Source organism: Elgaria multicarinata, chromosome 14, assembly GCF_023053635.1.
Source record: "Elgaria multicarinata webbii isolate HBS135686 ecotype San Diego chromosome 14, rElgMul1.1.pri, whole genome shotgun sequence".
Lineage (NCBI taxonomy): Eukaryota > Metazoa > Chordata > Lepidosauria > Squamata > Anguidae > Elgaria > Elgaria multicarinata.
This window is the reverse complement of record NC_086184.1, coordinates 12,156,774-12,183,058: the sequence shown is the minus strand read 5'-3', so window position 1 is coordinate 12,183,058 and position 26,285 is coordinate 12,156,774. Positions and strand designations below refer to the sequence as shown.

General features: G+C 44.7%; 1 protein-coding gene across 4 annotated transcripts in view; it reads right to left on the bottom strand.

Annotated features, from left to right (window-relative positions):
• Positions 1-19,075: 19,075 nt before the first annotated feature.
• The window catches only part of LOC134408811 (ATP-binding cassette sub-family C member 12-like), a 76,413-nt gene continuing 69,203 nt past the window's right edge, over positions 19,076-26,285 (bottom strand). For all 4 annotated transcript variants that reach the window (XM_063141257.1, XM_063141260.1, XM_063141258.1 and 1 more), the window contains 2 exons: positions 21,803-21,967; positions 19,076-20,280 (listed from right to left, as the gene is read on the bottom strand). In XM_063141257.1, the coding sequence (XP_062997327.1) occupies positions 20,188-20,280; positions 21,803-21,967 (258 nt within the window). In that variant the 3' untranslated portion in view covers positions 19,076-20,187. The remainder of the gene's footprint in view (positions 20,281-21,802; positions 21,968-26,285) is intronic.

Below are 26,285 nucleotides of genomic sequence, written 5' to 3'. Positions count from 1 at the left end.
GACTTTGAGTCTTTGAATGGGTTCCTAGTATTTGACAAATTGCCAGTTGCCATCTACCTGGACTGCACCCTGGATCGACATCAGAGCGAGGTCTGATGGCGGAAGAGCCGGGATGACCTCACTCCCAACAAAAAAGTGGGGGTAAGTCCCTGACTTGTTAACCACGCATAATGTCGTACACCTTTATCACGTCTCCCCTCAGCCTCCTTTTTCCGAAACTGAACAATCCCAGCGGTTGTAAACCCCTCTCAAGGGGTGTGGTCTTGAGTTTCCCCCATTGCTCTAGCCACTCTGTTCACAGCCTCCTCCTCCACCTAAGATGGATGCATGAAAACATTTGTACTTTTGAAAAAATGTGCACAAAATACTTCCATCAATGGGAGAAAAATGTTTACATTTGGAAAAAAAAATGGACACAATTGACGTGTACATTTGGAGAAATGTGCACAAAAATATGGCCAAATTTTCTTGCAAAAATAAAGCAAAACAAAGCACACAATGTGATACAGAGACAAATCAGAATGAGCGCTGAGGAGGAATTCAGAATAACTCAAAGAGATCAAGTTTTGACCATTTGAACATCCCTGTGGTCAGGATTCAACTCCCACTCTCCTGATGGTTATGTGCTACCTCCAGTATCCGAGGCACGAAGCCTGTGTGCACTGGTTGCTGGGGAACATGGGTGGGGGGTGCTGTTGCACCATGTCCTGCTTTGTTGGTCCCTGGTCGACAGCTGGTTGACCACTGTGTGAACAGAGTGCTGGACTAGATGGACCCTTGGTCTGATGCAGCATGGGACGACTTATGTTCTTAATGGCTGTTAGCCCTGATGGTTGTATGCTATCTCCAGTATTGGAGGCAGTAAGCCTGTGTGTACCAGTTGCTGGGGAACATGGGTGGGAGGGTGCTGTTGCACCATGTCCTTCTTGTTCATCCCTGGCCGATGGCTGGTTGGCCACTGTGTGAACAGAGTGCTGGACTAGGTGGACCCATGTTCTGATCCAGCAGGGCACTTCTCATGTTCTTATGCGTTTGTTATTCCCAATCGAACATCTGAAGGCAGCTTCAGTGAATGAAGAATTTCAAATGTACAATCAAGACTAGATGACAATGACATCGGCACTGAAAACTCAATTACACCTTTGAGAACTGGTGAATATAACACATATCTCAAAGGGAAGGAATGCACAGCTGCTGCACCACGTCACCTATCAATCGTAAGAAACTATAGATAATTCATTACTGAAACTGCATATAATGATGGATCTTGCACTGTGTTGTCAACACAGTGAAATCAATAGATCAGAGCACCGTGGGTTGACCTGAAATGGTCAAGTATTGATTCCTTAGCAAGACATGAACAAAAAGCAGTATTTTTCCATAGCGGATTGACTGAGCCATGCAATCTTCATCAAGAGTAGTCATGTTACAAACAGGGAGCAGAAGGAAATGACTGAGACAAAGCCATTGTTGTCAGTTGTGGACAGCTATTCATGGTGGTTTCTCTTCTGCGTTATCGTATGTGCATACGGCCATTTCAAATGGCTACATTGCATGTATGAGAGGCACATAGGGAACATTCAGCATTGGGAATGTATATTGGGGTCCAATGGAAAGTGTGGATGGATGAACATTTCATTTGGTTTGATTCTGATACAAACTTACCTGGAATTGCAAATTTCTTCATAAACATGGACACCCTTATTGTTGGTTTTATTTTGATGCTTTTAGAACTCCCCCCCCATTTTATGTTCATTTTGTATATCTTATGGGTTTGTTTTTTGTTTTTGTTCTTTTTACAATGCCCAGAGAACCTATTATTGATGGAAGGTATAAAAGTGCTTTCTCCAGCAAAGGAGATCGTTACCTTGTCGAGGTGCTGGAGCTTGAGCACCACAAGGATGCTATGAACTAAACCGTGAAGGGACACCCAAGATGGGAAGGTCATGGTAGAGAGGTCAGACTAAATACGATCCCTGGGGAAGGTAATGGCAACCCACCCCAGTATTCTTGCCGTGAAAACTAAATGGATCAGTACAACCAGAGATATGTCGGTATACCATCAGAAGATGGGACTCCCAGGTTGGAAGATGGTCAAACAGACTTGACCTTGGGGTAGCTAGGGGTGGCGACAGCCAACAGAAAGCTCTGGCGTGGGCTGGTCCATGAAGTCACGAAGAGTCGGAAGCGACTGAACGAATAAACAACAACAACAAAAATGCCTTATAGAAATAAAGAAAGAACCGAGTGATGAGAAATTAGTGGTGTTCATGGAAATGTGAAAACTGAGTGCATTGACAGAAATGTGGTATATAAATGTCATGAGAACTGTTACATCAGTGTTTCTTATATAAATGTCATGAGAACTGTTACATCAATGTTTCTTATGTAAAGTGCCAATGACAAATGCATGTCCTTAAAAAAAAAAAAAACCAGGCAGGGTTGCCTACATTAGATCAAGGATTCAAGGTGAGTACACATGGGGGGTTAAAATAAAATTAAGAAAGCAGTTTGTGTTTGTTTTTTAAGCAGTTGAACCAAAGTAACTTCAAAACAAGATGAGACAAATTCACTGACAAATCCAACCTTTTAACATTGGTATTCTGATTCCAGTAGCTCAAGAGTACTGTTACATCAGTAAAGAAGATAACCCTCTAGAATTAGGATTATTTCTCCGTTGAACCATTTTGGTCAATTTACACATTTGTAAATTTTCACATTTTGATATGGAATAGGAAAAATTGGGCCATTTCCAGCTGCAAGCATAAAACCTTTTTTGCAGAAGAAACTAATAAATTCGTAAGTAGCAGCTGGGTTGTCATATCTGTCTATCATCTTCTAAATAACTGACGATTGTTAAAGCATCAAGGATGCTCATTTGTCTTTCGTGCTTTGCTTGTTGATGAAAAGTGCTGGAAGGGCACCATGTACCTGGGGCAAGCAAGATTTGCTGCCTAAAATGTAAGGACCAAAGGCAATGAGCTTCAAGCAATGTGCTCTCCATTAAAAGAAAAGAGGTAGAACAGAGGAAATGTTGAAAGAGTGATACTTGAAAAGTTTGAGATCTGCCACTTCAGCGTAATAGATCAAGGGAGAGGGAAAGTTGTAGATTATTTTTGTCCATATGGCTCTGCTCCCTCAAGCTCTGCAACATCAATCAAACAGGAGTAGGAGTGAACATGTTATGCCATGGCTGCAAGTCAGGCCTTCTGCCCATGTGCAGGAAAACAACAAGAGGGTGGCAGAAAAGTGTTGTCATTTTTCAGGCAGAACACTTGCTTCACATGCAGAAGGTTACAGGTCGAAACCCTGGTATCTCTGGGCAGTTACAAAGACGCTAGATCTCCAACCAACTGGTATGGCTTGGGTGTGTGTGTGTCAGCTTTTGCGAGGGGGAAGTTTTCCATTACAGACTATGTGATTGCTGTGGTCTTCCTGTGTAATTCAGCTCATTACAATTGCGGAAGGGAAGCAGGAAGAGAAGCATCGGTAAGCAAACATGATTTCCCTTTAATTTAAAGAAGCCCGAAGTGGTATGAAATGTCAGAATGGTGCTATACCAACCTAGGCCGTAGCTAGACCTAAAGTTTATCCCTGGCTCGTCCAGGGTTCAAACCTGTTCATCTAGGTGACACACAGGGGACCCAGTGCTCAGGCAGGGGTGAACCCTGGATGATCCCAGGATAAACCTTAGGTCTAGCTGTGGCCCTAGAATGGAAGAAGAATGAAAGAAAAAAGTTAGTAAGGTGATTGTATATTATAAGAGAGAGAGGGAGGGAGGGAGGGAGAATGTGTGCAAAGGTGATAAATGTATTCATTTACTGCATTTGTGCCCCCCATTAACAAAATGTTCTCTGTGCAGCTTCCAATAAAAGAAAAACAATAAAATAAAATCAATGGTAGGTACATATGTTTATGGATCTTTAGAAATACATCAGCCAGAGAGGCTATTTTGTAACTATATTTTATGGTGCTTCCTTTTTTAGCCGATTCACCTTGACACAGGACCAAAGAGCTGTTCATCTTCATCTCCCTCAGAGCTTTTAACGTAACTTCATCCATTCCACGGAAGGCCATGGATTTGGATCCATTTCAAGTGGTCAAGGCTGCATGACCCCTGACTGCAGAAGCTGATTGAAAGCAATCTTGTATGTGGGGATGTGAAGGTTAACCAGTAGAACGAATACCTAGAGATGCTTCCAAAATTCCCATCCAAATATCTCCTTGAATTGGAGGGTGGGATTTTGAATTAGTTGGTCTTTGAATGAGCTGATAGAACCAATGCATTAGGAATCCTCCACTGTTCCATTTGAAGGCATTATTTTTTATTTCAGAACTTTCTACGGAGTACTGTTCATGGGTAGTTTGCTGCAGTTTCCACTTTGCAGAAAATGCTTCATGCTATAATCTGATGTATGATAACAAGATGGTTTTCCATGGCTATCACTAGATGGGGCTTTATCCTGGGGTGATCCCTGGGATTGTCCCTGTGCGTCCACATGACACACAGGTGATCCCGGGATCAGGGAGGGATGATCCCTCCCTTGCCCCGGGATCTTGCCCTCCACTTTGGCCCCAGTTTATCTGCGGTCCCGGGCTGAGCCCGAGCCCGCAGAATGTGTGGCCAGATGCTGTGGGTTGACCTGTCTCCGCATGATTCCTCGCGAGGTGCTGGGAGCTGCGTCCATCGAGGGCAGGATGGGGGGGAGCGGGAAAGTAATTTAAATTAAAAAATACTTAGTGTTTGCGCACAAGCGTTCGTGCGCTGCTGCCCCTTTTAGTGTTTTTTTTTTAATGGTGGGCGGGCGCAACGCCTCTCCTTCTGAGGTCGTCGTGCATCGCATGTAAACAGAGGAGGGATCTCATGATAAACACAATGAGACATCTTCCTTCCTCCGTCACAAGCTAACTGTTAGGTCTAGCTAAGGCCCATGTGTGCGTCAGTAAAACGGCACACAAAGTAAATCTTACTGTGATCATAATATGATAACATCTATATATATATATATATATATATATATATATATATATATCGGATTGGAGTCAGATTTAGTCATTGAGTCCTCTCGAAGTATTTTTCTGCCTGAGGCAGAGGACACCTCCGCACCGTCCATTCCAAGCTGATTAGACAGACCTTTAGTCTGATCCACCAGGATTCTTCCTATGTTCTTAAGATGATGTTTCCACAATCCTTTTTTTTTAAAAAAAAGAGTTAATCTTTTTTATTGTAAGTTACAACAAAACAAAACAAGAAACAGAAAAAGAGACTAAACACAAGTTTGACATACAGAAGAATTATAAAGAAAACTTCTGAGCAGATTACGGATTGTAAAGTAATACTGAATATATATAGAGAGAGAGAGAGAGAGAGAGAGAGAGAGAGAGAGAGAGAGAGAGAGCTTAAGAGTGCTACGCCCTGTCAATGATTTGATTTAAATTCAATGTATTTTTTTTATCTATTTGTTTCCTTTTTTATTCTCTATTCTCTCTCTCTCTTTTCTCTGTGTTGATTTTGTTTTGGAAAATGCTTAAAATTTTCTTTTTTAAAAAAAGTAACAGATTTTTTCCCCAACTATAACTACATGCTTTCAAGGCCTCAGTTTCAAATATTAGAACAGTCTAAGAAAGAAAGAAAAGCAATAGATTACACATAAACTTCAGTAAAAGCAGACTGAATATCTAAATATAGGTCCATTTGCAAGTGTTGCTTATTCCCAACTCTCTAAATGTTGCTGCTGTTGTTAGATCTTCATTGCATTATGGGCAGTGAGCTTTTATCCTTCCAGTATTGTAATATTAGTCTTTTAGCAGTCAAAAGGGTGCAGAAAATCCATTTACACTGACCATGTCTTACATTCCAAGAAGCAGATAAATAATTTAAGAGAACATGTACATCAGTAAATATTAAAGAGCTTTCCAATACAAAGTTTACCTGTATGATAACTTCCTCCCCAAAGGAGACAATGGTTGGGCATTTCCAAAACACATGAATAAAAGAAAACATTGGCTGTGTTACACTTCCAACAATTAGCCCAGTAAGACAAGAGCTCCATGGACATATCAGATATATATTCTAAAACAGCAGTCCATTGATTAGGCAAAATAGAACATTCCAATTCCGTATTCCATTCCTGCTGAAGACCCCATGTGTCATATTTATTAACTAATAATAAGCATTTATGAATGTGAATCATGGGTCGATGTAGTTGGTCAACTTCAGTAAGTATTTCCAATAGCAAAGAGGACTCTGAGACAGTGAAAGCAGCAGGAAGAAAACTAGAGTCTAACAAATGTTGCAACTGCAAATACTGCCACTCAGCTATAGCAGTTGAAAATGGCAAAAAAAACCTCATCATCAACACCCAATAATTGATCTAAAGTAACAATCATCTTATCAGTCCAGGGCTGCCACAAACACATTTTCTTTCCCATTTGTAAATCAGGGTTTCCCACAGAGTCAATTTGGCATGGGGAGTGGGGGGTGGAATGTAATTTTCAAACTGTCATTGGCATGACAATGCACTTCCCTAACTACCAAGACTGTAGGAGGAGCTCTGTCCACCTTAATAGGCCCTCCTTTTTGGAGAAAGGCTGCAGGAAAGGAACATTCCCCAATCTTAAAGTGCTTGCATGAAGGGAGTAATGAGTATGCAGTGTCATATTTTTCGAAGGAGTCAACAACTCACTCATCAAGCGTTGAACAATCAAGCAATCAGCTGATGTACAAGCTGTGTGAATCAGTCCTGAGATCAAAGGGAAATCACTTAGCATTTTTGGAACAGGATAAATAACAACGCAAGAGATTGTACCCCCAAAAAGCAAAAAACAGTGGGAACCAAAACATTGAAACTGAGCAGTTATTCCCATCACGAAGGAAGCATTGATTTTTCCTTTCTCCCTAACACCTTTGGATGTTCTGAGGTTCTCTCTGCTTAGAGCAGCAGACACCACTGATGAAAAATCCCAATGCTGAGATGAACCTCCGGTTTTCAGCTTTGGGTGACAGCTTCTGATCACTCGTGGAATAATTCCGGGGCGTTAGCAGTGAGATTGGTACGGATGGGTGAAGAGCCACTGCCGTTTGCATACCTATTTTCTCTTGTAGCATCTTAGAATCACCTTGATTGCAAACGTTTTGGTCGGCCATTTATAGCTCTTGAGGTTTTGTGTGCATGTGGAAAAATTCTCAATAAGTTCCAGGAGAAATGCAGACAGCAGCCTAAGTCATGCTGGAGCACTTGAAACTCCCCTTATCCACAAGAGAATAGAACAGCAGAACTGTTCAGCATTTTAATTCTTACTTTTTAGACTGTATAATATCAAAGTTATACTCATTCAACTCAAATCTTATACTTCCAGTATGAAATAGAGATAGTTTTTCTGAACCATTGGGAATTCCCTTCGCTATCTTTTCGAGTGCTGGTTCTGAGTCTGAGTGGTCCTCAGGAAAAGTGCCTCTGTGTCTTACCTACTGGAGGACTCATCTTCAGAAGATTGTCTTGTACCTGTATTTGGGAACCTTGAGGTGGAACAGGGAGACCATGGACCCTCAGGGGAGACATCTGCCAACCCTAAACTTCACAACATAGTTATCCCACTCTCAGACTCAGGCCCTTTCTACTCCTAAGGGTTATCCCAGAAAAATGGAGGGATCGTCCCTGCCTGCTCCTGGGATCCCCTGTGCGTCATTTGGATGCACAGGAACAATCCAGGGACAATCCTGGGGGGGGGGGGGGGAAGGCAGGTGCGGAAATGGCCTTGGAGACAGGTGCTGAGTGGCCAACTAGCTTCAGTGAGCACAGGTATCTCAGCCAGGTGGGAGATGCAGAAACACCCACCATAAAGGTATATTTATGATCACAGCCATTCTCATGAGTAGACCTTTGTTCAGATGGCACTAATGGCCTACAACTGTGCTCTGAACATCTCTTCCCCAACGCAGCCATTTGGGGCAGGGAAATCCAGATTGGGACCATGGTACAAGGGGTCAGCCCTTTCTCCATGCTGTTTTCCTACTTAAAATTGACCCTCAGCTTCTGTTTTTCTGCCAAGCCACTGAGAGCAGCAAATTCCTTCATCAGCAGCATATTTCAGCTCTAGGGGAGTGATTTGCAGTAGGAAAACAGGCAACTCCCCAATCCAGATCTCTCTCACACACCTCTCCTCGCTGCTGTTAGTTTAAGACACTCACAGAGAGAAGAATCACATTTAGAGGAACCGAAGATGTATTTTTAGTATCACATGTAATTTGACTCCAAGTTGAATGCATTTCTTGTTTTTAAGATACACGCTTGTCTTGCACTCTAAGATTTGTTCATTATTTTATTTATTACATTTTTAATCTTGCCTTTCCTCCAAGGATCCCAAGGCAGTGTACATGATCCTCCTCCTCTCCATTTTATCCTCAAAACAACAACAACCCTGTGAGGTAGGTTAGGCTGAGAGTCAGTGACTGGCCCAAAGTCACTCAGTGGGTTTCCATGGCTGAGTGGGGACTAGAACCCAGATCTCCCAAGTCCCAGTTCAACACTCTAGCCACTACACCACACTGGCTCTATTACCTTTATTAAGTCCAGCCTGTTCTCCAAGGAACTCAGGGCTGGGTTTATGGTTCTTTCTTGCCCCATTTGATTCTCACACCAGCCCTGGTAAGGACTTGCTCCAACTGCTGCCTGGTCATTTTGGTTGTACCTTTCCATACTTTTTAAGCTCTGTGAGTTGTGGAATCTCAACTTGGTGGTCATTTAATGGGGAATTTCTGAGCCTTGCTCTAGATCTTTCACTGGGATTGGAGAACAGTGACCAGTAAAAAAAGCCTGCCTGCCTCCCTGCCTGCCTGCCTGCCTGCCTCCCTTCCTTCCTTCCTTCCTTCCTTCCTTGGTTTTATGTAACCGGCTAACTTAATCAGGTGGAAAAATCATTTGCACACAATATACATTTCTTTGTTCTGGTGTTTCAGTGGATTTTTCCGAAGTGACTTCCAGCCCCCACCCTTTGATTCTGCTGGATTTCTATATCATCTTTCTGTTCCAAGCAAACTAGTAACCTGTTATTTCGAATTCCATTTGATGGGAAATTTACATGTTGAGTAGAGCAACTGCAACTTTTGATCTGCCCTTAATTGACATGGAAAAAATTGCAGCATTTATTCAAAGCGAGCTAAAGACCGAGATGTATAATTTTGATGGCAATTAGTCTCCTCAAGTGCGGTTAGCTAATGAAAGGCTGTGTTTAACCGTTGAGACAATTTGGTCAAGGAGGTATCAGGGGGAGGGGAAGTGTTTGCTGTTATATGGCCGTCTCCAGAGCCATAACTCTTGGATCCGTATTAGAAAAAGCAAACAGCAAAGACATAAAGCAGCAGTTGATATAAAAGGTTTTAGGGTGACTGGAACTCTCTGCAATTTTTGTATCAATGGGATTACTCCAGAATAGATCATTTGAAAACCACCATTAAGAACCAAAGTGCCAATTCTGCATATAGTGCTATGCACGCAATTATAGTTACAGGAATAAATGTGGGTGAAGATGATGCCATGCATACAAACTGAGTCTGAAATTATTATTAAGACCTCTTAGATCTTGTAGCTTCCATGACAGGAGAGAATACACAAGTCAAAACATCAGGTAGGACATCTTATATACTCTTATGCTGACTGAGGAATCAATGGGCTGGATCCAGGATCTGCCTTCCACGAGAGGAAGACACTTCTGCTGGATTTCTGGGGATCCCTCCTTCCCAACTACACCACAGCTCAACCCATTCAGCAGGTCCTCCTGACTCTCTGTGTAGTCCCATTCCTTTCAATGGATCTACTCTTATCAGGGTACGCAATCATGTGGAGAGTTCTACTCACATCCAAGATAACATAGAAGAACTCCCTTTCAGACCTTGCTGATTCAACACGGCAAAGTCTGGACTGAGGTGGGTAGAGTTGCATGCCTGGGGAAGTAGGAGTGGGGCCAGCATGCATGGCTCTGTCCCTCTACATCCCTATCTGGACAGGGATAACCTGGCTTCAGTTGTCTATGATCTGGTAACCTCCAAGTTAGATTACTGCAATGCACTCTACATGGGGCTGCCTTTGAAGACAGTTTCAGTGGTAGAGCACCTGCTTTGCATGCAGAAGGTCCCAGGTTCAATCCCCAGCATCTCCAGGTAGGAGTAGAAAGAACCTTGCCTGAAAATCTGGAGAGCTGCTGCCAGTCTGTGTTGACAATACTGGACTAGGGGGACCAATGGTCTGACTTGGTATAAGGCTTTGGTTCTTATGATGCAACGACAGACTTGCACAAAATGGGCATCACACATGATTTCCCCCATAGCACTTTAATGCAAATGTGCATTTGCTCAAGTGAAGATCATACACTAGGAGCACAGTGTATTTGCTGCTCCTGCGACATCGTTATTCTTGTTCATGGATGTGCATCACGCTTTCCACATGCAAGCATGAATCCGAGCCACCATTCTGCAAATTTGCTTGGAGGGTCTTCCTTGTTGTGGCATTCTGAGAGAGCTAAACAGTGGTCCACCCTTGCTTCTCATGTGGAGGAGTGTCCCATTGGTGTGTCTCACTGTGCATGTTAATATTCATGTTCAAGGGATGTGTGTGTGTGTGTGTGTGTGTGTGTGTGTGTGTGTGTGTGTGTGTGAGAGAGAGAGAGAGAGAGAGAGAGAGAGAGAGAGAGAGAGCATCCTTTTTTCATTTATTCCCAACGTATTGGCAGTAGTGTAAAGCAATATATATTTGTTTCAAGAATCGGAGGCAAAAAGTCACTTTGAGAAACTGGTTCGTTGGCAAAGACAGTAAAACAAGATAAAAAGCTGTAGCAGAGCACTTGGCAGGTTAGCCCAAGAAGATAAGAGCATGTTCAACAAACAGAACAAACACCAAAACCACATAAGAACCCTGACGGTAAATTTGATTCTCCCATAACTTTTACTGACATACTACCTCAATCCATCTTCTTGTTCCTTTTTGCACCTTTCTATTAACATCTTCTCTATGCATTTCTGAGATTAACACCTGCTGTATTTCCAGCTCTTCACACAGCTAATCTCTCTCTCTCTCTCTCTCTCTTTTTCTCTCTCTCTTAATATAAAGAGCAAATGGTATTAATTGCATTTGTGAACTACCCACAGAGCTTCAGCTACTGGGCAGTATAAAAATGAAATAATAAATTAATAAATTCCCCATCACTGAAAAAACATGATTCCTCTTTCTTTCCCTCAGAATTGGGGATATGACTACTTTGATTGATTGATTGATTGTATAATTAACACCTTCAAATATCAAGACAACACCATCTATTAAACACACACACACACACACACACACACACACACACACACACACACACTATTAAGGGTATCGATGGCGATTTATGAGAGAATCCGGCCCTTGCCAGAAAGAAAGATTGACCACCTCTGGTCCATCCCAAGTAGGGATGTACATATTTTGTAAAATCCAATCTGTTCCCATTTTGTAGATTGTCAGGTTCCATTGCCTGCTTGTTGACCAAATTGGATTCCCCCCCCCACCAATTTAGCAATTTGCTCTTGTGAAAATGCGCGCGCACACACAGTGCGCAAATCTCTCCAATGTGCAGTTTCATGCATTAGCCTATGGGAGAAACACACCGTTTGGGCCAGTAGTGTTTTTTTTAAAATAATAATAATAATAATAATAATAATAATAATAATAATAATACATATTTTTATCTGAATACATTTGCATAAAATTCTGGAAAGAAAAAAAATATTCTGTAAATCCTTGGACTTCATGAGACTCAAGAAAAGCAGGTATGCCATGGAAACTATGGGTTAGATTCATAGAGAGATGAACACATTTGATTCAGTTGCAGACTTCTGTGATATAGAGCATCATCAGACAAGTGTTTTATAGTACATTTGTTACTGGGCACTCATGAATTTTCACTGGTCCTTTTTATGACTCTGCCTGCGTTCTGCATGCCCCCTGCTCCTCCTTGTCATTTTTCCGTTAAAAAAAAAACTCAGGAAAATCCGATTTTTTTCTCCTACTGTGAAATTTGCCGCCTGTGAAATTTCCTGCTGTGTGCAAAGGACACTGTGTGAACAAAATGCCCACTGAATGGGCCACATATGTCTTTGTTGATCAGGATGATCAGGACAAAGCCCTATGGAGAGAGACTGAAAGAACTGGGCATGTTTAGCCTGGAGAAGACAAGATTGAGGGGAGACATGAGAGCACTCTTCAAATACTTGAAAGGTTGCCACACAGAGGAGGGCCAGGATCTCTTTTTGATCCTCCCAGAGTGCAGGACATGGAATAACGGGCTCAAGTTACAAGAAGCCAGATTCCGGCTGGACATCAGAAAAAACTTCCTGACTGTTAGAGCGGTATGACAATGGAGCCAGTGACCTAAGGAAGTCGTGGGCTCTCCCACCCTCGAGGCCTTCGAGAGGCAGCTGGACAGCCATCTGTCAGGTATGCTTTAAGGTGGATTCCTGCATTGAGCAGGGGTTTGGACTCGAAGGCCTTATAGACCCCTTCTAACTCTACTATTCTATGATTCTATGTTTACTTCTTCCTTCTTCAGCATGTAAAGAAAGAGGAAGCTGCTCATCCCTATTGTGGGACAGTAGGATGAGGCAAAGCAGGGGGAGGGAAATGCGATTCCCCCCCTCCGTCTGAAGAAGCTCATAGTTACAAGTGAAGCGAAGCTTAAGCCAGTGTAACAGCACACAATTTTTCTTGCCTTGCCAATTTCTCTCTCCTCTGCGTTGCTTCGTACGTGTTGCCTCTGTTCCCCTTCCCTCTGTCACCTTCCCCTGTTGTCAACATTGCAATTGTAAGCTCCTTGCTGCAGAGTCCTGGCCTACCCCGTTTTCGCATATGCTTGCCACTCTGCAAGCACCAGGTAGGCTGAAGGTGTAACTCCCATGCTAATTGTGTTCCGTCAGGTCGGCGCCGCCGTGCCGCCTGTCAAGCCGACATACATTTGCAGAAAGCCTCCTGACGCGCCGTGTTGAAGCAAACTCATCCCAAGCCTCCCCGCGTCGTGCTGCATTGCAAATGTGTCACTGATCAGCTGTTGTCTCTGAGAAGGCAGGCCGGGCGGGCCAGAAGCCCTAATGCTAAATTCATTACGGTTTGAAACGCTCGGCTCCTAGGCGCGGGGAATTTGCTCTCCGCTATAGTCCAATTATTGCTGCTGTCACTTTGCTCTGCCATCCTCCCCCATTCCCCCTCGCCTCCTCCCCCTGTTTTTTATTCTGATCAAGAACCAGAATTTTGACGGCATCAGGCATCTGCTCCAGGGAAACATCACTGCCATGTTTGCCCACGCAGTTTAAAACAATAATAACAACAACAGCAATACAGTTGGCAAACCCTGTTTGTACTCAATACCCTGTTTCTGTTCTCACATCGTCTGTTATCCTTTATCTTCACTTTACATTTCCAGGCCCTAGAAATCGCTGCTATACATCACTGTCATCTGATATCACGGTTCCCCTTGTCTCAATGTCAAGCAGGCATCAAACAGCTAACCTGCCATTATGGGCTCTCATCTGCCTCCATTTCTGCCGTCACGTTCCTCGCTGTCCTCTCTTGTTTCCTGGCTCTGTTGCACAGCTGGGTTTTTTTTTTTATACACCGCATTAATTTGTTCTCAGGTAGGGCTGTGACCTTTTTATTTTCTCAGTATTTTTAACACCTAATTTTAACTTAAATTTAAACTTTGCTGTTTTAATCTCATATTTTAACCTATTACCATTTTTGCTGTGTGGCTCTATCCTGGTTGTGCTTTTTATATTTTTAAATTGTTGGTTGTTTTTATGCTCTTCGTGGTTTTAATTTTTGTGAACCACCCAGAGAGCTTTGGCTATTGGGCGGTATAAAAATGTAATAAATAAGTAAATAAAATAAATAAAATTGTCCCTGTCAGCTGCAGCCTTAGCAGCCCTCTTGCCTTTAGATGATGAGCTGAGAAATTGGCCCTTTGCATCAATATCAGCATTTCGCTAATAGTTGCATTGTTTGTTTATTGCTTGTTTATTCTTTTGTTTGAGGAAGTGAGTCCTATTAGGTGCTGCTTAGGGAGATATTAGGGTTTTCTTTAATTTGTATTAGGTAAAGCTATGCCTAAAGGATTAGCGTGTGTTTTAAATGTTATTTATTACTCATTATGGTTGTAACTGATTAATCAATAGATGTAGTCACATCAAGTCTAAATGAGGTTGCAGCTTTCTTGTTCAGAAAAAAGAAAACAGCAGCTAAAGGATAAACTACATGAGGGACATGGCCCCCAGTCTGGATTGGGACCCTGACATAGGAGGGGCTTTAACCTTTTGCGCCTGCTGTGGAACCATTCCAGAGTGGGGTGCGTGTGACATTATACACATCTCTGTATAATGAACTTGTGGTTATGACTATGTGGTCCTGTTATATCTCTGAATCTTAAGGTGAGTATTTCTGTGGTGAGAGAGAGATGAGTGACAGGAGGAATGGTGGATTTGCATATGTGTGATGATTGGCTGAGGGAGTGAAGGGGGTGGTGAGGTGTGTGCGCTATATAGACTGTGCGTTGTGCTGTGTGAGTCAGATAAGGAACAGAGATTACAGTTCTATACTGCCCGATAGCCAAAGCTCTCTGGGCTGTTCAGAACAACTGAAACCACAAAATACATCATAAAATCAATCAATCAATATTGTTCTCTCTCGAGAACTGTACGTTTTGGCTTCTGCCCTCATCAGTACCTGTTGTGCCACGTTACACCTCTCTCTCTCTCTCTCTCTCTCTCCCTCTCTCTCTCTCTCTCTGTATTTTCCCTAGTGGGCAAAGTTTTCTCTTTCCCTAAGAGGGAAAAGCTATGTTGATTAAGAGCACAGAAAAATCAGCATAGATTTACAAAGGCTGTGTGACTAGTCCAGCCACTTAACGCTCCTATTCTACTATCTAATATTGCCTCAGTGCTACGTGAGTTCTGCAGAAGCCCCTTGAATGAGATTTTCCGCCTCAAGCTCAGAGGCCACCGCTGATATCAGTTGAACCTGGAGAGAGAGAGAGAGAGAGAGAGAGAGAGAGAGAGAGAGAGAGAGAGAGAGAGAGAGAGAGAGACTTCAGTATAGGGTACAAGATTCCTAGTAAGATGGGGAAAGCAATCCCATGGAGAGCAGAGGAGAGAGGACGGGGTGGAGGGGACACTGCTTCCCAAGCCTCGCTGGATTCATGCCTGCTATGGAAATTAGGGAGGGGCTTTTTTCTCCCCTGCTTTTTGGCATCAGTTTATTGTTCTTCTTTGCAGTGGAAGCTGGCAACTCCGATTTTGGTGGGGCTGTGAACCCATTCTGAGTTTTAGTCTGGAGCAGCCAGAACTCTGAAGGAGCTCTCCAAAGTGCTGAACCCTATCTGCAAACTACTGCCCTGCTTTGTTAGTCCCTGGTCAACAGCTGGTTGGCCACTGTGTGAACAGAGTGCTGGACTAGATGGACCCTTGGTCTGATCCAGCATGGGTCTTCTTATGTTAACATTTAGAGGCCCACAACTTTCTCAACCCTGAGATAGACCTTTGGTCTGATCCAGCACGGGTCTTCTTATGTTCTTGTGGTACATGTTGTGGTTTGTGGTACGTGTTGTGATGTTGCACATGAGCTCAGGTAACCACAGGTTTTCTCTCTTGCCTTGAGGGAGTACAAGAAAGCCCTCGTTTTCCAGCAGCGTATCTCTTTTGGTGGGTATTTCAAGGCACGATGAGGGATTAGCCAATGTATCGACAGTCATTGTTCAGGTTGGCAGGTCACTGCCAATAAATGCATTAAAAGAATCTGAGTAGGTTTAATGCAGTGACTGGATGAAGGTGGAGGGGGAAATTATATACTCTGTGCACAGGATTGCATGGAGCTCAGCCAGACGTCCTGCAGCTGTTGCACACATCCGTCAACTTTGCCACTATCAAATTGTGCTGCAGTGTGTTTCAGGAAGAATGTAGCTAGCACTGCTGTGCAGACAAGCATCCACACACATTGAGGTGGGGAGCAGGATTGTGTTTTCAACCCCTCCCCACAACATTGCTGTGTCCAGTGGCCGTGTCTCCTGCAGGTCCTCACGTTCTGCCCATGCCCCTACAGTATCAGAGGCAGTAAATCTATGTACACCAGTTTTGGGGGAACATGGGTGGACGGGTAGTGTTGCACCTGTGTCCTGCATGTGGGTTCCTGGTTGACAGCTGGTTGGCCAATGTGTGAACAGAGTGCTGGACTAGATGGACCCTTGGTATGATCCAGTAGGGCTCTTCTTAGGTTCTTAACATCTAGAGGCCCACAACTTTCTCAGTCCTGAGATAGACCTTTGGTCTGATCCAGCAGGGCTCTTCTGATATTCTTTTGAAGGTGGAGGATGCTTGGTGCCCATCTCATGTTTGTACTCCCTCAAGGCAAGAGAGAAAACCTGTGGTTACCTGAGCTCATGTGCAACATCACAACACGTACCACAAACCACAACATGTACCACAAGAACATAAGAAGGCCCGTGCTGGATCAGACCAAAGGTCTATCTCAGGGTTGAGAAAGTTGTGGGCCTCTAAATGTTAACATAAGAAGACCCATGCTGGATCAGACCAAGGGTCCATCTAGTCCAGCACTCTGTTCACACAGTGGCCAACCAGCTGTTGACCAGGGACTAACAAAGCAGGGCAGTAGTTTGCAGATAGGGTTCAGCACTTTGGAGAGCTCCTTTAGAGTTCTGGCTGCTCCAGACTAAAACTCAGAATGGGTTCACAGCCCCACCAAAATCGGAGTTGCCAGCTTCCACTGCAAAGAAGAACAATAAACTGATGCCAAAAAGCAGGGGAGAAAAAAGCCCCTCCCTACTTTCCATAGCAGGCATGAATCCAGCGAGGCTTAGGAAGTGGTGTCCCCTCCACCCCGTCCTCTCTCCCCTGCTCTCCATGGGATTGCTTTCCCCATCTTACTGGGAATCTTGTCCCCTATACTGAGCTGACTGTCAGAGGGGGGAAACCTGGAGGGGCAATGGAATGGAATGTCACAAAAAAGGGTCTAGCTGGCTGGCTGGAACCCTGAAAAAGAGCCCTCCACTCTGCAACATTTTATGTCAGGCCCCACCTTGTCTCCTTCAAAATACTCAAGAGGAAACATCCTCTCCAACTGCTGGCGGAGATGTCTCGTGCCATCTGCTCCCATTGAGGAAACATCAGCCAACCATACTAATAAACAGATTCCCAGCCAGCTTCCGTAGTGATGCTTTACGTCAGTTGCAGTCTCCGATGGAGCATCACTTTCCCCTGCTGGGGGATGGCTCTACCTTGGAGCACCCTGCCCTGTGGGTGAGTCATGCGCTTGGTCTCAATTTAGCCAAGCAGGGTTTCATTTCCTCCTTTTGACACCTGATATGGTAGCTTTTGAAGGCATCTGGGCACAGCCCTTGTAATTGCAGCTACCCCTTAGGCATACGATGTGCTGCTTCGATCTCCATTAGGAGCATTTGAGAGTCACACTAGGAGTGCTCCTCGCAAGCGGCTCTCGCTCATTTCATCCTCCTTAATGCTAGTGAGGAACAAAAGGAGTACTTTGTGAACTGAAATTTAAAAGGAAAGAAAGGAAGAAAGAAAGAAAGAAAGAAAGAAAGAAAGAAAGAAAGAAAGAAAGAGAGAGAGAGAGATACCCAAGGCAACTCAAAGTCAGACATTAATGTCGAACGTGAGCCAATTTTGTGCTGTAAAGATATATACAGACTTGGCAATGCGGGAGCTTTAAAACAATGGGAACAGACAAGTATTAGCTAAATGACTTTGCAGTTTGCAGTTCCTAACAAGACTCTCTGTTATCCCATGTGAACCACTAGAAGTACATTTAAAGTAGGGTGTGTATAAGCTGCTGTGATTGCTGTTGTGGTGGTCCTTGCCAGTCTAGGAAGGGCTGGCTTCAAAGGTGGGCACGCCTGGGCACCTGCCAGGGCCCCATCCCCCAGAAGGCGGCCACTGGCAAGAGCCCCCTGGATTTACTCTTCTTCACCAAAACGTGCTTGTTCACCTGCCTCTCACTCTGGCCCAGACAACAGTGGTGGTAAGAAGGAGGAGGAGGAGATGCCCTGGCCTGTTGGCACACTGGCTCATAGTATTCACGCAAGCTTTTCTAACCTTAGGTTCCCAGGTGGCAATACCAAATAATCTCATCACTCCCCACCCCACTTCCAAATCTATGGAATTTCTGATAATGAGCAAAGCATTTCCTCGCATTAGAGAGCAAAGTAGGGATGTGCTCCGCTTCTAATCGGACCGGAGAAGCAGTAGCGGAGCGGGGGGCTTCGCCTGCCCTTAAGGCGGAGGTGAAGAGGATTGGGGGGCCGGCGGAGCGTGGCGAAGAGGATCGAGGTGAAGGCGGATCCTTCGCCTCGATCCGGAGCTCCGCCGGAAAGGTAAGTGGGGTTTACCGGGCCCTGCCGCTGTCGCTGTCGCCCATGCGGCAACAGCAGCAGGGCCCGGTAACGCCCCCCGCCCTCCTCTCCCTTACCTGCCTCCGTCTGCGGTCCGTCAGCGTCTCCAATTGAGCCCGTGGTTCCAGCAGGAAGTCTGGGCCGCACTTGCGGCCCAGACTTCCTGGTGGAACCACGGGCTCAATTGAAGACGGCGACGGACCACGGACGGAGGCAGGTAAGGCCACCCTCCTCCTTACCGGGCTCTGCCGCCGTCGCCGCATGGGTGGCGATGGCGGCAGGGCCCGGTAACCCCCCTATGGGGGGGGACCGGAGCTCCGATCCGGATCTGGAGCTCCGAGCGGAGCGGAGTGGGCACAGGCGGAGTGGGGGCGGGGCGGAGCGGGCCAATCCGAAAATGGCGGATCTTAAAGTGAAGCGGAGTGGGGGGTCCGTGCACACCCCTAGAGCAAAGGGATATTATTATTATTATTATTATTATTATTATTATTATTATTATTATTATTATTATTATTTTGCAATACCGGGCATGCCCCAATGTGAAATATTTCTGCTGAAAAGAAGCAATTGGTAGTCAATAATCTTAAAACCTCTAATTGCAAGAAAGCAAACCAACAAGTGAAGCTACACTGGGCAATATTCTTTACTGCATACCATGACAAACTAATAGTGATAAACCACAGGAGTCAAAATAATAATACTAAGACCTGTGCTTTCTCCACGGGAGGGTATGAATTCTTTCTTTTCTTTTTTCTTTCTTGCAGAGAAGAACAGATCACATGTATAGACAGAAGTATTGGGTACGATGTATCCGAAGGTAAGCATTTTTACATCTCATTGATTCCAACGGGAGAGTTGTGTGTGCTTAAAATAGCTCCAGTTGTAACTCATGGGGCTTTAAGGTGCTTGTCTGGGTGGGGCCTCCTCCTTTTAGCAGAACACTGCAGCGCATTTTCCTTGCATGCACCAATTGCAGGCATTTGGTGCATGCAAGGAAAAGACGAACGCTGCAGCCCTGCACCCAGTTAAGCTGCTTCCACCCCATTGGGGTCAATGGGATTTAGGCAGCCTAACTGCTGACAAGATCATAGCCAAAGATATGAATTGTTCCTTTAAAAGCCATCCAATATTTCCCCCCCCCCCAAAAAAAAACACGGTACGGAAGTCTAAAAGCACATGGTACTCAATCCGCCAAGTGTTCGTTGCATTTACGTTCCACTGAAATCAATGGCGCTCAAATTAATCACAACTAACTTCTTCCATTGGTTTTAGTGTGACTCAGCCATGTCTAATTCGTCTGTAGCAGAGTCATTAAAATGATGCAATGCTGATGTTTGCATCATTTCCCTGTATTTGCATTGACACACGCAATATTTATCTGTTCTGGGGTGCAAAGAGCTGGCAGAATAATTGAGCACCCCAGTAAGTTTGTTGATCAGACACGCCATGTCAGCATCTTTCCTTGTGGCTATATTTTTTCCTCCTTCAAATGGTGAACAAGATCCCCAAACAGCTGTTATTACTTATATTGGCATGGTCCTTCTTGTTTGCCTGGTTCTTAGTTTTAATTGCTAGCATTATATCAGGCTTCTGAGTTTCCCAGTAGATGTGACCTTCAGCAAAGTTTCCAATGCTACTTTGTTGATAGGACTTGTTGATTTAGCTATGAACTTGTTTTCTTCTCTCACCCATGCGAAAACTTAATTTCCCAACATCTGTATACCAAACGCCTGCAACTGTTTCCTTGTCCTATGACGCAGCTTTGCTTGTAGCAGCTAAGAGCGATGCAAATGCAGAATCAGGATTCTGAGCGAGCTCATCCGGTTTGCCAAATTCAACTACCTGAAAGTCATCAGGAACGAGATATAACAAATGTCAGATGCATTAGTAAATGTCAAGTATGAAGCAAGACTACAGTGGGTTTTTATGAGTTTCCTATCATGTAAAAATTGCCTTGGGGAAGGAGAATAGCAATGGGGAAAAATTAGAAGTAGTTAACAGTGAAGAGAGGGTTTCCCTTGATCTGTCCATTTATCATGGGCTTGCTCTGCCCTGGGTTCCATCCCTCTGTATGAGAATTTTGAAAATTAATTCCAGATTTGGGAACATGTGAAGTTCTCCCCAGCTTTCAGTTTCTTTCATTCAGATGGTGCAGGGAGTGGAGGGAAGAGATTTTGATTGGGGTTGTGGCAAGAGAGAATGGAGACACTAACCCCCCCCCCATCTGAATCAGTGACCCCGATCCAGATTCCTTGCCCCCCAGAGCTGGCCCTGGCTATGGACAGGAAAATATGATGGAAATTATTATGTATTGATGCCTCCTGTTAGAAAGGCAGTTTCCTCACAATATTCTTGCACGTAAAATGCAGGCACAGCTTAGAATTTCAAGTAACAGTTTGTTCAGTCCACCGGCAGGAGCAATAGAGCAAACACACCTGCTCCCAGCAGTGGAGAAGGTCAGAGAGAGAGGGGGGGAGAGGAAAGGGAGGCGCTACAGGAACAAATCAGAGGAAGCCACACTATAGGCTATAGAGATTCGAAGGCCAGTTGTGGCCTAACTTGCAGCTGACATTGTAATATTCCCAACAAAACATACATATATTTTCCACTTTGTGGCTTAAAGTAGAGATAGGAAGACTTCAGGCTGGTATGAACGACTTTGTTCTGGAACCCCGAGATTCATCAAATAAAACCGGGGTCAAGAGTTGCATGCTAAAAGTGAAAGAATTGGAGTAGAAGAGCAAGACTGAATGATGCAGTCCTTCGCCTGTGTTACTCTATATTTTCTTAATTTTGACACTATAATTTAAGGGCTGGGGGTCAATTTTTTCTTACTGCTTTTGTTAAATAATTATGTGCCCAAAATCCTTGCTAATCTTCTGCACATCATCCCCAAATCTAACAGTAAATACAGATGTACCATCTCCCAAACCCTGGCTTAAAGAACGTGGAGGGGAAGGGTTAGACCGGAGGTGGGCAACTTCCAATGGTCCAGGGGGCAATCCACCCCCACACCTTGGTACCTAGCACAACCAGCACCCTTCCTGGAACTGTTACAGTGCTACCAGATTTTGGCAGCGCAGCAAGAAAAAAATAATCTGATTTTCCCATTAGAACAAGGCATGCAGGGAGAGCATGCTTTGTTTAAAGCAGAATTGTACACCCTGGTGAAGGTGGAGCAGTGGGGGTTGCAAAATCAGCTAGAGGACCACAGACAAACTGCAAGCCGTGCGTTGTCCACCCCTGGGTTAAATGCCCCACTTCTCTTGTGCCACGACTGCCCTTTGAAAAAGACAAAGATGTCTGCCCCTCAGTCATAGCTAGGAAGATCATATGAGCTTTTTTGACCTCTCTGGTTCAGTACCTTCCCTTTGTCCAACACCAAAACACGGTCACACTCTTGGATGGTATTTATACGATGTGCAATGGTCAGGACTGTACAGTCCATGAACGCTTCTTTTATGGTCCTCTGAATCTGTATGTCCGTCTCGGAATCGATGGAGGCAGTGGCCTCATCAAGAAGTATAATCTGTTGGAGGGATGAAATTCACATAATCAATTTAGAAGATGTATCCCCTGCCCACAAGCATTGCGGAATGCTAGTAAGAACAAATACACCCAAGATATATCAAGGCAAGATGCATGCATTTCTTACAGGGACGATTCACAGGTGACTTCTTTCTTATGTGGGAATGCATGGTCAGATATAAAGGTTAAACGGGTATCTTAACATATGCAAACAATTATGACTTCCCATCATGAGTGCACAAAGGGAGAGGTGAGGGCGTGATGACTACTTAATTGGCCTGGCTATGCCCAACAGCGTTTGACTTTGGCTCTCCCAGAACTGCTTCCACCAGCAGCCATTCTAACTGGTCATTCTGGGACTTCTTCATCATGCAACAGAATGAAAGAGCTAGTACTCGAATTTGCCTATTTTGCTTCCCCCTCCCAATACCTCCCTCGTCCCCCCCCCCACTTGTATTATTTAAGCTGTTATTATAAGCTATAAACCACCTTTGGGGCCGCGGTGGAGAGGCAGTCTACAAATGTAGTAACTAAAATAAGTAGTCCTCTCCAAGGCCGGATCTACACTAGTCTTATACCGTTGCTAGTGTCCCTTTCTAACGTGGTTCTCTGTATCGGTTCTCTGTAGCTGTAACGTTACTGCAGGGCACATTGTTAAATCCTTTCGTTGTTCTCGCTCCCTCTTCTCTGAGAGCTGCTGGGTTTGCTCCACCCACTGCCTGCCTCATTCCTAGCCAGCAGTACAGGGCAATAGTCATAAGCACACACACAAACCCTCTCCCAAAACATCTTAATGCAGGTCCCAGGGAATAGCCTGAGTGCATAGGAGTCAGCCACTTTGCTGAAGCTAAGCAGTGTTGGGTCTGGTCAGGGTTTGGATGGGAGACCAAATTGAAAAGTTTTAGCAGCAGCCCCTTGGAGTTTTGGACTGGGACCAAGAGACCCTTGTTAATTTTCCTGCACGGAGCTACAGCGATCCTTTGAGCGCTCCTCAGGTCCTTTGCAAAGAGGGGGGAAATGTTAAAAAAAAATCATAAAAAATCAACCGATGACCCAATTTGATTCAAATTTTAAGGCAGGATGCATGGGGGTACTTCACAATAAAAGCAGATTCTAAGGTGGAAAATGTCTGAGTCCTTTGCATGCAATTGTCAGTGATTGCACAGTATAATGCTGGTGTGATTTATCTGCTGTAGCAGATAAGATAGCAAACGGGGCGAAGGAAGGAGAACAGGAAGTGAGTGGAGCAAATGGGGCGAAGGAAGGAGAACAGGAAGTGGGTGGAGCAAACCCAGCAGCTCTGAGAAAGGGAGAGGAAAATTACCGGTAGAACGAGGCACATGAATCTGTCGCCACGCTGGAACTAAGAAACAGAACCTGTAAGTAGGACTCATTTACAACGTTGGAGACCCAAGGTCACGTGATGCTATGCGTCACAGTAACCCATTCAAAACTTTAGAATAACACCAGTGTAGATTCCCACCAAGACTACTTGGACAAGATGAGAGAAGGGGAGAAAATCGGTCCGGGATTTAGGAGCAGTGCAGAGATCTCCTGTTCCTCGTAATGGCTTTGCCCAGTGCCTGTGCAACACCCCTGTGTGTTCACCTCGTGGAAAGGGGGAGGTGCATATCTCCATTGTATGGTGGCCCTGTTCAGAAGGCACCTTAAACCATGGATTTAACCATGGTGCTTAAGCACATGGTTAAAGCCATGGTTTAAGGTGTCTTCTGAACAGGCCCACTGTGAGGATCTGGCTCCATGATCAACTGGATCCGGCGCCAGTGCCAAAGGCAGTCATGGTTGGGCACCTGCCAAGGGCCCACCCCCAGTAGGGGCCCACTGACAAGAGCTCCCTGAATTTGCTTCTCCTCGTCACCGTTGCAACCTGCTTGTTCACCAATGGTGGTGGTGGTGGTGACAAAAAGAAGCAGTAAATGCCACTGCCTACTTGCTGCCTGCCAAGCAAGCAAGTGGTAGCCATGATGAGAAGGAGGAGGAGGAGCAATGGCAGCTGGTGACAAGGGGGGAGAAGGTAGACTTACCAAGAGAGTGGGGTTGAGGATTTCCTGTCCAAGGGACCTCCAAAACCTGGAGCTAGTATTGTCTGGATTGAGACTCTCTCTCTCTCTCTCTCTCTCTCTCTCTCTCTCTGTGTGTGTGTGTGTGTGTGTGTGTGTGTGTGTGTGTTGTTAACCCTATGGGGCTGCCAACATTTCAAATGTTGCCTGTGGACACTCTCCCAGCCAGCTGGCCCCAGCACCGTGCATTAAGACACAAATATACACTTCACGTAAAACCTCCACCATGGTATTTTCAATGGCATTTTTGAGGTGAAATATGTCAGTGCTTAGAATAGATTCTACAACCAAATCGTGGTTGCAAGCACAGCTAGAGTCCCACACCGGTTATCCCTTAGTGTCTATTTAAACAAACAAATATTTGGATTTATTATTAGCTAGCACGGCTAAAGCAGGCATTTCCCAAGCTGGGTGGGGGTGAGTGGATGGAGGACAAGAGGCGGCATGCACTGGCCATCTGAACAACAGCGCCATCTTCCGCATGAGCCAAGAATGACAGCTCAGGTAGCAGCATCAGTCGAATATGAAGGAGGAACCCTAGCCCTGGGAAACATTTGCAGACAGTTGTACTGGTTCGTTCCAGGACTGTGAATAGTGTACCCATCATGATGAACATGAAACCGTGCCAAAATATATTACTATAGCACTTGAACTGTGCTATGATTTAAGCCATCTGTCGTGTTAATGAGGTGCCATAAATCAGTTTAAGAAGACAAATAAAGAAGACAAATAAAGCCAACAAACAGAGGACAGAGTGTAGCAACTCTGAAGAGTGATCCAGAGAAATGTTTGAAGAAGGTCCAAGAAAGGTTGGTGACTGGAGGGGGAAACGGTTTTATAGGGCCAGGGCCTGAGTGACCTTGTTGTAATTTTAAGAATTGCACAGGCAAGAACCTAAGAAGAGTCCTGCTGGATCGGATCAAAGGCGCATGTATTACAGCAACCTGTTTCCCACAATGGCATCTTGGGAAGTCCCAAAGCAGGACATGGGAGCAAAAGTCCGCTTAGAATCATAGAATCATAGAATAGTAGAGTTGGAAGGGGCCTATAATGCCATCGAGTCCAAACCCCTGCTCAGTGCAGGAATCCACCCTAAAGCATCCCTGACAGATGGTTGTCCAGCTGCCTCTTGAAGGCCTCTAGTGTGGGAGAGCCCACAACCTCCCTAGGTAACTGATTCCATTGTCGTACTGCTCTAACAGTCAGGAAGTTTTTCCTGATGTCCAGCTGGAATCTGGCTTCCTTTAACTTGAGCCCGTTATTCCGTGTCCTGCACTCTGGGAGGATCGAGAAGAGATCCTGGCCCTCCTCTGTGTGACAACCTTTTAAGTATTTGAAGAGTGCTATCATGTCTCCCCTCAACCTTCTCTTCTCCAGGCTTCTGCCGTTGCTCCCCAGCAACAGGAATCCAGAGACATGCTTCCTCTGAACCTGGAGATTCCATATAGCCATCACATTTGTCTAATAATTCACTGTTGGATCACTCCTTCATGAATTTGTCTAATCCCCTTTGAAAGACATCTAAGCTACTTGCCATCATCCATACTACGTCTCGTGCCAGATAACTCCATACTCTTATTACATGTCTCTCCCCAGGGTACCGCCCAGAGCGCTCCGGTTTTGTGAACCGCCCAGAGAGCTCCGGCTATTGGGCGGTATAGAAATGTAATAAATAAAATAAAATAAATAAATAAATAAATACTTTGCTGCAGTATGGGCTTAGACCCAAGCAGCAAGTGATGGCAGAAGACTCCTATCTCCAAGTTTGGGTCTGCTTAAATCACATCTAAAGTAGAGGATGGGGGTGCAGTTTGAAACTCCAGCAGGACACATGGGATGCTGAGCTCTCACCCAGTCTATCACTTTTGCTCTTTTAGTCTGTCACTCAACCTGGATTCCCCCCCCCCACTTCCCTGCAGGATTCTGACCTTGGGGTGGATCTTGTACATGAGCCCTCACATGTGGAGGCTGAACTAGAGATGGATGAATCAGTCAATTTCACTTTAGACTAGTTTATCATATTTCCAGACAAACGTTTTAAAGTTCACATGAAAATCTGTACATATTTTAAGCACATTTCTCCTAATACCTGGATTTTTCATGCAATTTTGCCCAATATACACATCTTTTTTGTTGTTGCAAGCAGGTTTCCTGATGGAATGCATTTTAACATACTTTTCTCTACTATGTGAATTTCTGTTTGTGCTTTCCCCTAAATAGTCACTTTTTTCTTTTTTT